Consider the following 14,733-nt stretch of genomic DNA (forward strand, 5'->3'; position numbering starts at 1 on the left):
ACCCTCGCCTTGGCAGGTCAGAACCTAAGCTTTATAAGCAACCATCTGCTTTTCATCACTTCGTTATTTCTTTTAAAATTGCAGAGTACAGCAGGGCGGGTCAGGCTAACCAAAAGCCCAGAGGCAGTTTGTTGTTCAGAGAGAAGTGAAGCACTGCTTAAAAACACAAGGACAAAAGATAACAGTTCGATCAGCTGACCTTACCTTTGAAATCACAAGCACAGCAATCGCTTTAGACCTTCACAACTTTAGCAATGAGGTTAACTCTCAACGTGGGGTGCACTGCAACAGTGTTCATAACGCGACTTCACAGACTGACTTACAGCTTTCTCGCTCTTCTTAATGCTTAACTATTAAATTCAGGACACTAACCTGGGTCCACGTGTCTGGAGTTTCTTCTAATTCCATTCGTTCGTTTCTGCACAGGAAAAATACAAATCAAGGATATGAATAAACATGTTTTCATGTAGGCACACTGCACTCCTTTCATTCCCACAATCTACCAGGCAAAGCTGGTTTTTTCAAGTTATTTCCCCCAACCACCACCACAATTATCTTTATCTTGTAGAAAGATCATACTTTGAAAAATATTCTCAGTAATGTGAATAGTTTTTTCATATAACCCATATTTTTCTCAAACAATGCTCAAAAGATTCTTCATCCATCAAAGGTTTATTCATATATCAACATCTTTTGATACCAAGAACAAATTTTTTTTTAATAATTTATGAACAGGATAGTGGAAAAATATGCAGTTTGACATTATCTGCCCCAGATAATGTCCACAAACACAGAAGTATCAAACCTGCTTGCATTGTTTTAATAAGGTAGAAACTTTCCCTATTGCTACTCTGTACTTAAGGTAGCCAGAATTTCTGATGCAATTCCTAATTTCCTCTTTTTCTGGGCAAATATTTAAATATATTTAGTAACTCGCCTTCCTCTCTTTTTTAATTCTGGACGAACCAGAGCTGTGTGAAATCAGTAACTCTCTCACAAAACAGACTTGGGGGGGGGGGGGGAAAGAAAGAAAGTATTTTATACTCCAAGATACTTAATATGGATCCCTGAAAATTTCCATGTGAAATAACACATATCTGCGAACTACTGATGTGCCTTTGCAAACTTGTTTTAACTGGTAGCTAGCATGACGATTCATGCATTTATTTGTTTATTTTTAATCAGACCAAGCAGAGAAAAGCATGTTGCATAACAAAGGGAACAATTAGGTTGCTCCGATTTACTTGCAGTTGATATAAGCTGATGCAGGACACACACCAAGGCAAGCCAGAAAGCAGTAACCTGAGGCACAACCAAATTATTAAGCCCTGTAGCAAGATGGCAAAATGATACGCTTGGTTTAAAAAACCCTCTCGATTCTTGGGCCATAGTCTCCGTTTACCCACAACTCTAAAGAAAGGATGCAAGTTTTGTTTCACCGTCTGTGGAAGGAAGAAAAATTTAAAATTACTCTACAAAAAGGCTCAATTGTATCCCAGGTTTGTTGTGGTTTTTATTGTTGGTTTGTTTTGGGGTTTTCTTTTCAATGGAGCCTGTACTGCTGATAAGGATTGATGCAGAGTGGCGAGCAACTGCAGATCTGCACAAGACGGGAAAAGCAAGCATGAAGGAAAAAACAGAAATGTTTAACTGAAATGAAAAAAAAAAAACCAAACACAATTCTGTGACAACATAAGTCATCTACACCGAAGGACTGGAGGGAAAACTGTTTTATGGAAATAATCCTTGAGCTGTATGAAAACATGCTCAATACTCCAATATATTGCAGTACCAGTACATCCTATTGCATTACTGGTATGAGGTGTAAATCCACTCATAAGCTCACTTCTGCACAGACAGAAATAAAGCAGGCACTTCAACAGGAGTCTCGGTGAAAATGAAAGCAATCCTGGTGCTTCGGATGAACTCGATACTCAACAGCAAATCGACAGAAAGGCAGCCATTTTTCCCTCACAAAAAAGGCTGATGAATCAAGCGAGAGGGCGAGAAGCTGGGGAGCAGGAGGGATTAGATACAACCACTATAACTATTTCCTTCATCCAGCCACAGTATGTTCACCACAGTTAGCTTTACTGAGCCTGGCAACCTCGTCTGCAAGACCCAGTAAGTGACCTCTAGTGGCTCCCCAGCGCAGCCCGCCAGAGCGTCAGGCGAACAGACCCGGATGTAGTTCCCCTGTTTTAGGATGCCCTTTCTTACTGGGAGTTTTCTAGGCAGACAGGAGACACGGGTGAGGGGACAGTGAGGAGAGCAGGCCCAGGCACGGTCTGTGGCAGCACAGCCCTCCCCTCACCCCGCACCCTTCCCCTGACAGGCCCCAAGACACCAGGGCCCACACCTGCCTGAGGCCCACAGAGCTCACCAGAGGGTTCCGGGGCTCCCCCCCCAGCCCCCACTGCCATCTGGGGTCACAGCGCCTCCCAAAGAGCTCCAGCATCAGAGAGCACAGGGGTGCTCGGCCCCACAGACCCCCTGCACTGGGCATATCAGCAGTAACACCAGGTCCCATGGCCTGTTTTCGTGATGGTATCAGACACATACACGCTTGTGGAGAGAAGCCACACACACACTCGGGCGTTGTTCGTAAGCAGCATGTCATCTAAGCAGTGACATTACCACAAACTTCTGATCTATTACATGCTACGTTTGAAGTGCTGCCTCCTTTTTGTCAAACCCCAACTGCCATGCCCTTGTGTACTTAGTGGAAAGGCAACAGGAGCTGGCGAGCAAATAACCCAGGCTAGCTTGCCGCCTTCTTGGGCTGACAGTTACGTGCACCACGGTAGCCCCTCTGTGCCAGGCCCATTTTGCCATTCCCTCCAGAGAGACTCCAGAGCCACAGGACAGCTCTGCAACTTAAGCCTTTTTACATGGAGAGGCAAACACCGCCCTGCCGATCCTCCACTGCCCAGTAGCCTGGAATGGCAGAGATTGCACACTAGCATGTTACTCCAGCAGGACCCACTAGCATTAAAATAAACAAAAAAATATTACTTTTAACTCTACTGCCAGATTTGGTCTAGAAACAGTAAGGATCTATACAAGGATTTGTGAAGCAATGTATGTTTTTTACCTGTAACTTAAAAACCAGATCTCCATCCCCCTCCAGTGCTGTTGGCATTAAGCCATATCAACTGACATACTGACTCACACTTTGAACAGAACACATGTGTGTTTAATTATGAACACTCTCTTTTTTAGAGGACTTCAGTTTCACCACGCTAAAGAAATCTGCTGTTAAACGCATAAGAAAAACACACCTGCACAAAGTAAATAAGGAGCTCTTATGTCACCAACAAAACAAACATCACATGCAAAGGAAAACGAATCCTTACCTCGTGTTTCAGGTTCCCGTGTTCTGAAACATAAGTAAAAATAGGCATTATTGGCGACTGTAAAAGGTACGTTTTCTGTAGAGCAATCTCAGCCTGCACCGCGCAGCATTACGGACAAGCCTGCTGCCTTCTCGCGCTACCTGATCCCTGCGGCCACCCAGCAGCTGGGGCTGCGCCAGGGCTCGCGGTGCAAACCCGGCTGCGCCCTCCTCCACGCTCATTGGTCCCGCCAGGAGCGCCCAGCCGGCGGGGAGCCGCTGCGAGCCAGGGCCATCGTGTCCACCAACCTCTGCACGCTCACACAACGTTTCAAAACCACTTCACAAATACGGACTTAAGAACTCAAACGCTACAGGTACTTAGTTGCAGGTCGCGCTTTTTTTGTCTCTGTCTTTCCACAGCATGCCAACTCGTATTAAGACGTACACCTTTAGCTTCATAATTTTCTGTATTTCGTGTCTTCAGGCCGAGTTCAGCATTGCAGTAGTACAGCATCAGTATATACAGAGCCACTGGGGGTTTATTTGACTCTTCTGCTATGAGTTTTCTTGTATGAATGAGGAAAAAGAAATAAACACAGGCCTGTGGGAGATCAGGACTGCATCACGCCAGTGACACTTCTGCAGGCACACACCACCACACATCACAAAAAACACTAAACGGCGTATTTTTTTTTTACATTTCTCTTTGAATGCCTAATCTGAGAGAAGGTATCTGGGAGTATTTTGGGTCAGTGCCTTATCAAAGCACATGCAGCTGTATTTATCTGCGTGTGCTCAAGGTCTGCACAGACCGTTGAGGCAAGAGCACAGACTGCAGATGCCTGGTCTGCACTTCTTCACGTCTGAAAACTTTCACCTTGTAAACAATAAGCAATATTCACAGTAAATTAACTAAAAAAGCTTTATCTGCAACATTTTGCTCTCCTAAAACAAAATTACATTAAACAGCAAAGCGTGGGAAAAAAAAAATCTCTGGCTTCCTAGCATTTTATGCAAAGATAAGGCGTGCCGAGACCAAGCTGAGGGCTCGGCCGGGGCGGCACGGCCTGCGTTTCCACTGCCAGAGCTTCTCACGTACACTTGCAGCCACCGACTCCCCTCTGCCAAAGGCACATCATCTTGACGTCCACAGAAAACACTTCTGTGATTATAAACTTACCAAAAGTATGACTTTGCATTTGTACAGTGAGCAAAGAGAAGAAAAACAAGCCCACCCCAAAGGAGGAGATGCAGGTAGACTACTGAGGTTTGCTAGGGAGCCTGAGGGAACCAGCTGCCTATGGACTGCTGAACTTCAATATAATTTTGGCATTTATTTCTGAAATTTGATACGCTTTACAGAAATTTTGCCAAAACCTAAACAAAATCACCTTTTTTGAATGTTTCATCTCAGCATTATAAATGACTTCAAATGAAGGGAAGTCATTCCAGCAAGGACTTACAGAGGAGGCCAGAATTGAAATCCAGACTTAGGGTGTTTGGTTTGTTTGTTTTAAAAGGCCTATTTAGTTCTGCAGATCTCTTACCTAAAAAGCGAAATTGAAATGTGATCTATCCTCCAATGGGAATGAATTAATCTAATTTTTAATGGTTGCTGTTGAATATTATTTTTGCCTCTAGGAAATACCCCAAACCCAACTAGATTAATGAGTTCTGTTTGGCGATTGCCGCATCCCAACACTTTTCAAAATAAATAAGAAACTCATCAACTTTCAATAACTGGATTCAAGAAATGGCTACACAGGAAGGGAATAAAGACTGATAATTCACATAAAAGAAGCCTCATGTAAAGGAAGGTGGAAGGATTTGATTTAGAAAGAAAAACCAAAACCTTGCCAACACTGACAGACTGAACTGCCATTTGTGACTTCACTATTAACACTTAAGGAATAGAATAATATCCACTATCTGTATTTACACATAAAAGCATATTCAAAAATAAGACTTATGCTTGTCTTGTTACTTCAATACTGTTTAAATAATCCCGTATTTCAGAATATTCTGTGTTGAATTCTGTGAATTGCTGCCTTGAGATATCTTTTTTACAAATGTTACACAAACACAATCTATTTATTTCTTCTTTTTAGAAAAAGAAAAACTAACATCTGAGGTTATTCAGCAGCAGGTACTTTATGCATGACAATTTCCATTCAAGTTCCTGCTCATCAGCAACGTGCCAACGAAGTTACCAAGTGCACGAGTTCTCAGTTCTGACAGTAAGCTACTTGGACTGCAACAGCTGAGCACAATTTTTAGGGTTTTTTGTTTATTCACTGAGACCATGATACCACTGGGTCACTTTTTGATAATTACATTTTACTACAAAAGCAACAGGAGCAGCAGCTGGCCTCGATAAATGAGAGAGCACAGATCAGAAAAGCGGGAATAAGCTGATCCTGAGGGATGCAAGAGAGCAGCTGGATTTACTTGCTAACTAAATGGAGAGTAAATAAAAAGGATATGTAGTAAACTACTCACCTTCCTATTTTAAAAGGAAACTCAAAATACTTAGAATGCAGGAACTATAAGAAACGCCACTTGGGAGGAGCCATGGGACCACCGGCTCCTTTCCAGTCATTTAGCCAGTCATTGCATAACCACAAGAAAAGCAATTCGTGACCTAGAAGTACTGTAAGGCAGGACTCTGCACACAGTACCAAGCTCCCTGGGTGACTAGTGTTCAGGTTGAGCAAGGATGGTTAAACAACACAGCTCACCCTTTGCTGCAGTTAAATAAGAAGTGGCATAACTCCAATGCACATTCCGGGATTTGAGCACCGACTTGTCAATTCTGTTGACATAGCAGGTTTGGAGGGGAGCCAGCAGTTTTGCAACTATTGATCAAGCCAGCAAAAAGGTAAACAGTGAAAGCTGTTGCTTTCTTTCTAGATGTCAAAACCACCTGCTTTTTATGGAGAATCCCTAGTGTGCTGTAGCGAGCAATTATTACATAAACAGCATGGACCATGCTATTGGGCAGACACGTTACCATATGAAAGCGACCCTAAGCTTAACCCATTCATATGCTAACATTTTCTTTCAAGTTCGAACAAACTTCTTTTCCACATAAGGAAATGTAGTACTTTTTCAAATGGAATTATCTGAAGGAGAAAGGAATCATGCAAAAGTTAACTGAAAATTACTATAAAATTGCCCAGTTAATGCTTTTCTAATGCATTTATGCCCTCGTGAGAGACACTTCTAATACTCCCAGGGATCTGCAATATAAAGTGGAAAATTCTGTGGATTTGGCACCATATTTAAAATATTCAAAACATTTTCAGGCTCTAGAACCATTACTGCAGTTCACCTAGCTGAAAAATTCAATAGTCTGTGGAACCAGCAAACATTTGCCTGAGAACATGCAATTCAATACATGGACTTGGAAAAATTCCAGTCTGGCAAGAGAAAAGGATTGTTACTTCTGCTGGTTCAGACTAGGAAGCAGTCCGGAGTTGTGCAGTATGTTCTGGGCTGAGCGATGCTTTCGTCTGTCCTGAGGACCTCTGCAGAAATTGCAAGGGCCACAGAACAGCCTGTACAATGAAAGTGGGAATCATGAGGGAGATAGCTTCTCCCTTTGTCTACTACAGGTGTCTCTTACTCATGCTCGCTTGCCAAAGGTCCCGCTCTTCACCATTCCCAAATATAAACCCTCCCAACTAGTGTGGATGCATCACAGCATCGTCCTGTGCAGTGAAATAAGAGTGCAGCTGAGAAGACAGAAGAGGTGGAAAGGAAAGAGGAGACCTCCACATCATCAGAGAAAACACCACCACATAAATCCTTACAAATGGCCCTGTCAGAGAACTATGTGCAACCGTTTTGTAATCCCTGTGCTTCAGGATTTTGTAAGACCTCGTCTTTAAGAGTGCACAGTCAGATTTTAAGTTCACCATAACATTAGTGGAAAAGGGGGGCATGGAGAAGTCAAGTCACAGAAATGAAGCGACGGCATAAAAGTAAAACTTGAAAATGCAGAGGAGCACATACAAGGCAGCATTTTGGGAGGGGAGGGAGTTAAATCAATAATGACAGAAATGAGCACAGAACGCTGCCAAATTACAGCAACAAGGGCAGGAAGAATTTAAAGAAGGCTAAATGCAGACATTTTGTTCTATTTATTAATCCAACAGAGTAACTCTGCGTCTTAGTGCTGACCCTTCCATAGCCTGTCGAACTGGCCTTCGCTGAAGCTGAAGATTTGACGAGCTGGCATATGCTTGTGTGTAAGGCACAGCAAGACAACACTGCAATGTATCTTCAGATTTTCTCAATGTTTCGCTCATAAGTGTCAGCTTTAAATGATACACTTATTAAATCTGTCACTCTGAAGGTTTCATCTGTCTTGGGATGCCTGCCTTCTGAATTTTCACAAAGTGTGACTTGGAATGAAATACAAAAAGATTTAATCCACTCAGGGAGGTTCTGAGCATCATCTCAGAAAGGCTAGCAAAAACATCTGCTCAGTGGTTTAAAAACAAAATCTTAAACTGTGCAAAACCTGATAATGCTGAGGAAACCTCAAATGCCTTTAAGAAACCTAACAGTGTGTTCTCATCACAGTGCTCTGAACTCTGATCGCCACTTTGCAAACAGATGTCTACAAACAGAACGGGTCTACAGAATGGGAACGAAAACTGAGGCACAGAAGAAGTTCCATTTATGAAGAGATAATAAAAAGAGACTATTCAGTTCAGAGAGTATACTAACAAGAAATCATGAGAAGTTATAAAATAATTTATCATACAGAAGCAGCCAAGACTTCCATTGACTCTTCTCACAAAACCCCAAAGGAACACATTCAATTAAAAAGGGAAAATATAACCAGGATAAGATATGCAACCCATAAATTAAAAAAAAAAAAAAGAATAACCACACCCCACACACCAAAACTTTACAGAACTCACTGTTCCAAACCTTCCGAAATGCAGTTAGATATTTCTAGAGACAAAACCAGGGAAGCTGTGCAAACGCATTGACAAGGCATAAGAACTCTTAGAACACCAAAAACATAAAAAGAAAATTTAAAAAGGATTAAGAAAGTAGCATTGTTCCTGGGCACTGTCTGCCACACTGAGGATCTGCACATTGCTGTGAAGCACCTGGCACACTGGCGGAAGGGCAGAACACCAGATTAAACACACCACACAGGCGTCACGGGAGATATACACGCCTGTGGCTGTAACTAATACCACATGACTGGGGAATAATAACGTCCAGTTTCCTAAAAGGATGACTGTGTTTCATGTCCATTATACCCTGTGAAAAAGGCTGTAATAGCCCCTTAGAAACAAAAGGAATACATGGCAATACAATAAATGTTCCAGGCATTTCGCTACTACTGAACCATTCCGGCTGTGCTCCACAATGTCTTATCTAATAGGACCCTCGGGCCACCTTTGCTAATTCCCCACAGGAGCAACAAATGACACCACTAGTAAAATTAAATTTACCATAAATTAATTTCTCTAAAGATTTCCAGAATGTTAAGATTTTGTGCATGCAGAGCATACTTTTTCCACGAAATGCAGTGAAAATGTTGGATTTCACAGGCTATCTTTGTGTCTGCATTCCTTCAAGAACATCTCATAACTTTGCAGGCCCGGCAGATAACTCCGGGGAGACCTCGTTCCTCAGCACAGCTCTAGGAAAGTGAAAACACAGCTCCAGAAAAACCCTTCTACTCACGGGGCACAAAACGCTGTTTAAAAGCGTCAGCATTGTCCCACCCCATTCTGGACCACATGGGGAAGCAGTAATGCATAAAGCTCCTCCTCAAACCTTTCCTTTCTCAATGCACATTATGAATGGGCAACACTGCTCAATCAACGCTGCTTTCTTTGAAAAGACAAATAAAGAGCAAAAATGGAAAAAAGAGTAGAGGAAAAAACTCCAGCTTTGCCTTCCTACTCATGGGCCAAAGCCCCTCGCCAGGTGGAGGGGACACACCTTGCACACCTCCTTGTCACTCTGCCTCAGGAGCAGGTGGAAGACACACAACTCTTCCAGCCTGTACTAGAGCTACAGAAATCTGGTTTTCTTCTATGTGAAGGCTCCCAGATGGAAGAGCAGTACAGAGCAGTACACCTGGACATAAGCTAAACCTGTAACAGTACCTTAACAATCCAGTTGCCTCCAATTTCACTAAAGACCCAGTACAGTAACATTTTACAAAAATCAGGGCAATGATTTAAAGTAAAATCCAACATGACATTCTGCTGCTGTGAAGTTGTAAAAGGATGATTTATTCCACGTACAAAGAAGTAGAAATGTGTTGGTTTTTTTTAATTTTGTTTCCCCTAGCAAGTGCCCAGCATTACTGAAGTACACATGCAGGAAAACTGCAAGTGCCCACACCTTGGGTTATCTAGGCATTCATGGTCAGGGTTACTGACACACATTGCACCATATGTGTCCACAGATCTTTACAAAGGAATAGAAAGACCAGCTCCTGCCCCCTGGGGTGCCAGCTATCCAATTAAAACAAAACCTACAAAAGCAACTAAACCAGAAGGAGAGAAAGAAAGAAAAAGGTAGAATTAGGGGTGGCTTATACCACAGAAGATCGCTCTCTTGTGAAGAACAGTAGGTGTTTGCTTTTCCACTCTACTAATTCAAAGTAATTGCTTTAAAATATTCAAATTTTAGTATAATTATAAATACTATATTATTTAGAATATCCATAGGAGATTCTATGAAAAACCTATGTCCAAAAAGGATTTTAAATAAAAACACTGTGATTGCTTGTATGGTTTTCAGATCTACAAAAGATTATTTTTTTAAAATCCAGACCTGGAGGAAAGCACGGAATATCTCCAACATGGAAAAGCAACAGAGAAACTGTAAGTTTGGTGACTGCAGCAGATGTCAGTACCTACCTGCTGGGAGATTTCATGGAAGAATAAAGTAGGCAAAGAGAACAGTAAGCCCAAAACCAAGTAGAAGTCACAAGTAAGGCAAACAGGGAAAAAACAAGCTCATAAAGTTTTGACAGGAACAAAAGGCTACACCTAAAATCTGGAGGCAGCAGCTTAGCAAAGAGCAGTGGATGAAATCAGTGATGTAATTGAAGCTGGGGGAGAGATTATCTCTGCAGCAGCGTTTTGCAAAGACTGTACGTAGTAATGTCAAACAGAAAATAACCCAACAGAGGAGGCTGCAGTAGCTGATGTGAGATACGTGAGACAGGAGAAACTTCAGACGCTTATGAATTCATTCTGAAAAGGAACACACAGGTTTTCAGAGAAGTGAGACCAATCAATTAGAAATTATCCCAGCACACACATCTACACTTGGCAGAAATCATAGAATCATAGAATGGTTTGGGTTGGAAGGGACCTTAAAGATCATCCAGTTCCAACCCCCCTGCCATGGGCAGGGACACCTTCCACTAGACCAGGTTGCTCCAAGCCTCATCCCGCCTGGCCTTGAAGACATCCAGGGATGGGGCATCCACAGCTTCTCTGGGCAACCTGTTCCAGTGCCTCACCACCCTCTCTGTGAAGAATTTCTTCCTGATACCTAATCTACACCTCCCTGATTTCAATTTGTCCCCATTACCCCTTGTCCTATCACTACAGGCTCTTGTAAAAAGCCCTCTCCCAGTACCCTTGTAGCCCCTTCAGGTACTGGAAAGCTGCAATGAGGTCTCCTCGGAGCCTCCTCTTCTCCAGGCTGAACAAGCCCAGTTCTCGCAGCCTTTCGTCATAGGAGAAATCATCATGCCTTCCAAAGGCTTTTCGTTCACACACATTCAGACTGGATTCAAACTTATTAATGGGGCAGGAAATTTGGAGGGGGAGGGGTGATTGTCCCCCCCAGTAACACCAAATGATCTCTAGAAGTAAGAAAAAAAACACAGAGGGGGAAACAGCCCTATGGTTAAGCGAGGGGCTGGCTGAGGCGTAGCAAAGTCGCTGCCACCAAAGGAACAGGTACAGGGAAGGGAACGGGGGGCATACGGTGAGAGCCAATATTCGGCAAGAGCAGTAGCAGGTCCAGAAGATGTCACAGAGAATTAGACACACTGCTGAGCAGAAAGGGAAAAGATAAAACCTGGAGTCATCTGAGGGAGACCTAACGGTAGCTGAAGTCAAAAGAGTCCTTGAGGTCCCAGAGAGCAGAAGAATGGGGGAAGTGCAAAGTGACAACAGGCAGGGAAGAAACTCAGGGAGTACAGCCATCGATTAAACGAAAAGGAGAAAAAAGGCCCTTAGATGTGGGAAGTACAGAGTCATCAATCACCTCTTTGTGAATATTGTGAGTGGACAGAAACCATGGAAACCAAAGAGATGAAAGAGGAAACACAAACAAACAGCTTGAGGAGCTGAGAGGAAGGCATGAAGACTGACATCGACACAAAGGCAGAACCACAAGGATGACAGATGATCTGCCGTACAGCAGGGCTTGCACGTGAGCAGTCTACGGTTAAAACAACAGCAATTCCTTGTCGTGTACGACACTGACAATGAAATTGGGTTTGACCTGTAACAGTTCTCTCCTGCTTTCAAACATATCAATTTAGCAGTAATAAAAATCCCTATGAATTCTAAATGCAATTCCAATTGTGCTTATAAATGGTAGTTTCACAAGTATGTATGTTACAATAAACACAAATTAGAGGTAAATTAAACCTTAATTATATCTACCAAGTTTTATGTCCTAATTAAAAATGGTATTCTAACAATAAAAATGACTTACCACCTGAATTAGCTCTGCCACAATTGTCTAATCTTCCTAAACATTCTTTGTGGGCTCCAGCTCCACACTTTGAACATAAATAGCCTTGATAAAATGTTCCTCTGCAAAATAAAATTAGGTAGTGATACATTAGAGGTAATAAATTCCAGGCATTTGAGAAAGAGACATGGCAGAAGGTATTAGAAGTCATGTGCTATTCTGCATAACAATGGTCCTTAAAAGCTCCAGAAAAAGCAACAACTGACAAGCAGCTCACCTGCTCTTCGTTGCTACTGGCCATCAAAACGTCACAACCAGGTTGTTCCTCTGGACTACCAGCAGAATAACAGTCTCCACTGCAATTTAGCCCAACACAACTCTGGAGCAGTACACTTGAAATTGTACCATTATGTATCCATCCTACTACCGACCTACACTTTGCGTCATCTCAGTGGGAATTTCCCTAGACACCGCGAAGGATAAGATTCATTTTAAGACAGCTGTAAGTTTGAATATATATTTTAAGCATTAAGAAGTTTATAGGTTATATTGAAAATATTCTTGGCTTTGATTTTGTTCATATTTTAAAAAAATACCCAGGTACACTGGTTAATGTTTAGAGCTGCTAAATAATGAGGTGCTTTCTTGACTCTAAATGTTCTCCAATTCCCCTTGATGAATTTGAGGCTGAGGAAACCGACTCACTGAATGGCTAACAAGGAAAGTTTTTTACAGGTACCACTGAGCCATTATGAGAGTTCCATCTACCGATGTATCTGCTTACTCCTCTCCAAGAACTGCTTTTGTCTCCTTATCCTTACCAGTTTGGAGTGATTCTGCACCCAAGTCTAACGTCTAACTTCAGCTTCAAAGGGAAATCAGGAGTCTCATGTGGAACAGAGCATTGAACAAGTTCAACCTGATAGAAATGTACAGAAACTGCTATTTACTACAGCAATTTCTGTATGGTTAGTGATTGCTGCATTACTGCACTGAAAAAGAAAAATCTTCTAAAAAGAATTGTGTAAATGCAGGTCAGTCTAACTGTTCAGGGAAACAGTCACTGAAGGAAAAAACACTTGACAGTGAGGACCATACCTGAGTTTACTTTATTCCATGCCTGTGTTTAAAAAAAAAAAACAACCAACCACTACCCATTTTTCAAATGCCCTTTCCAAAATGCTGTGGCTGCATTTTTAAGAACATCGACAATGTGCAACAACAGTGCATGAACTGGCCAAGGTTATATGCCTTCTGCAACTCCAACCTGCACTATGAAATTCAGGTTTAATACATACCCACCACTGGACATTCCATACTTACTAAAAAACAACACCACCAAACAAGGTAGCTCCTACAAGATGGCTCAAATAATGAATGAAAAACTAAGGAAGTGCTAGCATGTGTGTGCTTCAGGGCTAAGAGGCAGAATACATGGAATTTCTTAGCCGTACAAATCCTTGTTCATTAAAGCATTTCTTAGCTGTCTTGGCAACATCTGTCTTCAATTTGTCTACATACCTCTGGTTCAGAAATGCCTGTGAATGCCTCAGTGTTAGTTTCTGTCTCATAAAATCTCCCCATATTAAGTATTTATGAGCAGTAGCACCTGATTTTTCTGATATTCTTGCTAATATTTAGAAATTTGGTTACAAAAACTTGCTAGTACAACAAGAAATACTACGTTCATGGCTGTTCTGTCTCGGACAGAACCAGGTAGTCATGTAATTCCACATACTCCTCTGACTCAGGTATTTCACCTGAGTAAAAAGGAAAAAAGCCCCACACTTCAAACTCTTACCTCAGAAGCATCTGACAGACTTTGCAAGACGTCACTCGGCTGAAGGTATGCATTTTGAACTCATGAAAGCTTGTATCGGCGTAGTCTGGCCGGATGTTTGACCTGAACAGAAATTGAAAAAAATCTTTAAACCAACGAAATCTAGAGCATAATGCAGAATTCACAGCAGGAAAACTGAATCCATGACTAGTTTTATTTACAGTTTAATGTTTTTTTACTGAGGTGAAACACAAATATGGACCACACGCCTTGAAACAAAATCTGGATTATGATATTATGCAGACCTGGTCCTTAAAATACACCCTGTATTTTACACCCTGTATACTTACTCTGTTTTGGCTACTCTTTCTTAGGTGAGTTGCCCAGTGCCCGCAGCTGTTGCTGCCCACACTTCATTTACCACCTGACACAGAAGAGGGCTGCTTGCACTGCTGAGATACCAACACACTTGGCAGACCTATTTCCAAATTTATGCACAAAGCACTGGTCCTTCACTGTATGTGTGTCTTGTCTATCCTCCCTGCCGATCCCTTTTAGAAGCATGAGTATAATTTAAAAACGACCTACTCATAAGTTTGTTGCACTGGTGACTGTTTGCAGGTTCATTTAAGTTTAATTAAGTAACCCATGCAATTTTTTTCAGTCATCTTCCCCATTTCCAAGACTTGGGGGGAAGAACAAGAATCTTCAATTCATTTGTTATCTTTTTCTTCCTTGTTTATTTTAATTCAGGAACATTCCCAAACTACCGGAACGCTGTCGAACCAGTAACACTGAAGTGTTAGGTGCATAATATTAAGCTAGTCTGTATCAGACCAGAACATGGAGAGCTGGGGGGCGAGAAATCGAATGCAGCTCAACAAGGGTAAGTGTGAAGTACTGCATCTGGGGA

General features: G+C 42.0%; 1 protein-coding gene across 1 annotated transcript in view; it reads right to left on the reverse strand.

Moving 5' to 3' along the window:
* Window positions 1–13,943, reverse strand: part of LOC104510133 (guanine nucleotide exchange factor VAV3-like) — a gene marked incomplete at its 5' end in the record, with an annotated part of 59,998 nt that extends 46,055 nt beyond the window's left edge. Inside the window, 4 exons of the mRNA XM_010152291.1 lie at window positions 373–418; window positions 3,357–3,379; window positions 12,062–12,162; window positions 13,842–13,943. Of these exons, the coding sequence (XP_010150593.1) occupies window positions 373–418; window positions 3,357–3,379; window positions 12,062–12,162; window positions 13,842–13,943 (272 nt within the window). The remainder of the gene's footprint in view (window positions 1–372; window positions 419–3,356; window positions 3,380–12,061; window positions 12,163–13,841) is intronic.
* Between the last annotated feature and the right edge of the window lie 790 nt (window positions 13,944–14,733).

Source organism: Eurypyga helias, unplaced genomic scaffold, assembly GCF_000690775.1.
Source record: "Eurypyga helias isolate BGI_N326 unplaced genomic scaffold, ASM69077v1 scaffold15445, whole genome shotgun sequence".
NCBI classification, from domain to species: Eukaryota; Metazoa; Chordata; class Aves; order Eurypygiformes; family Eurypygidae; genus Eurypyga; species Eurypyga helias.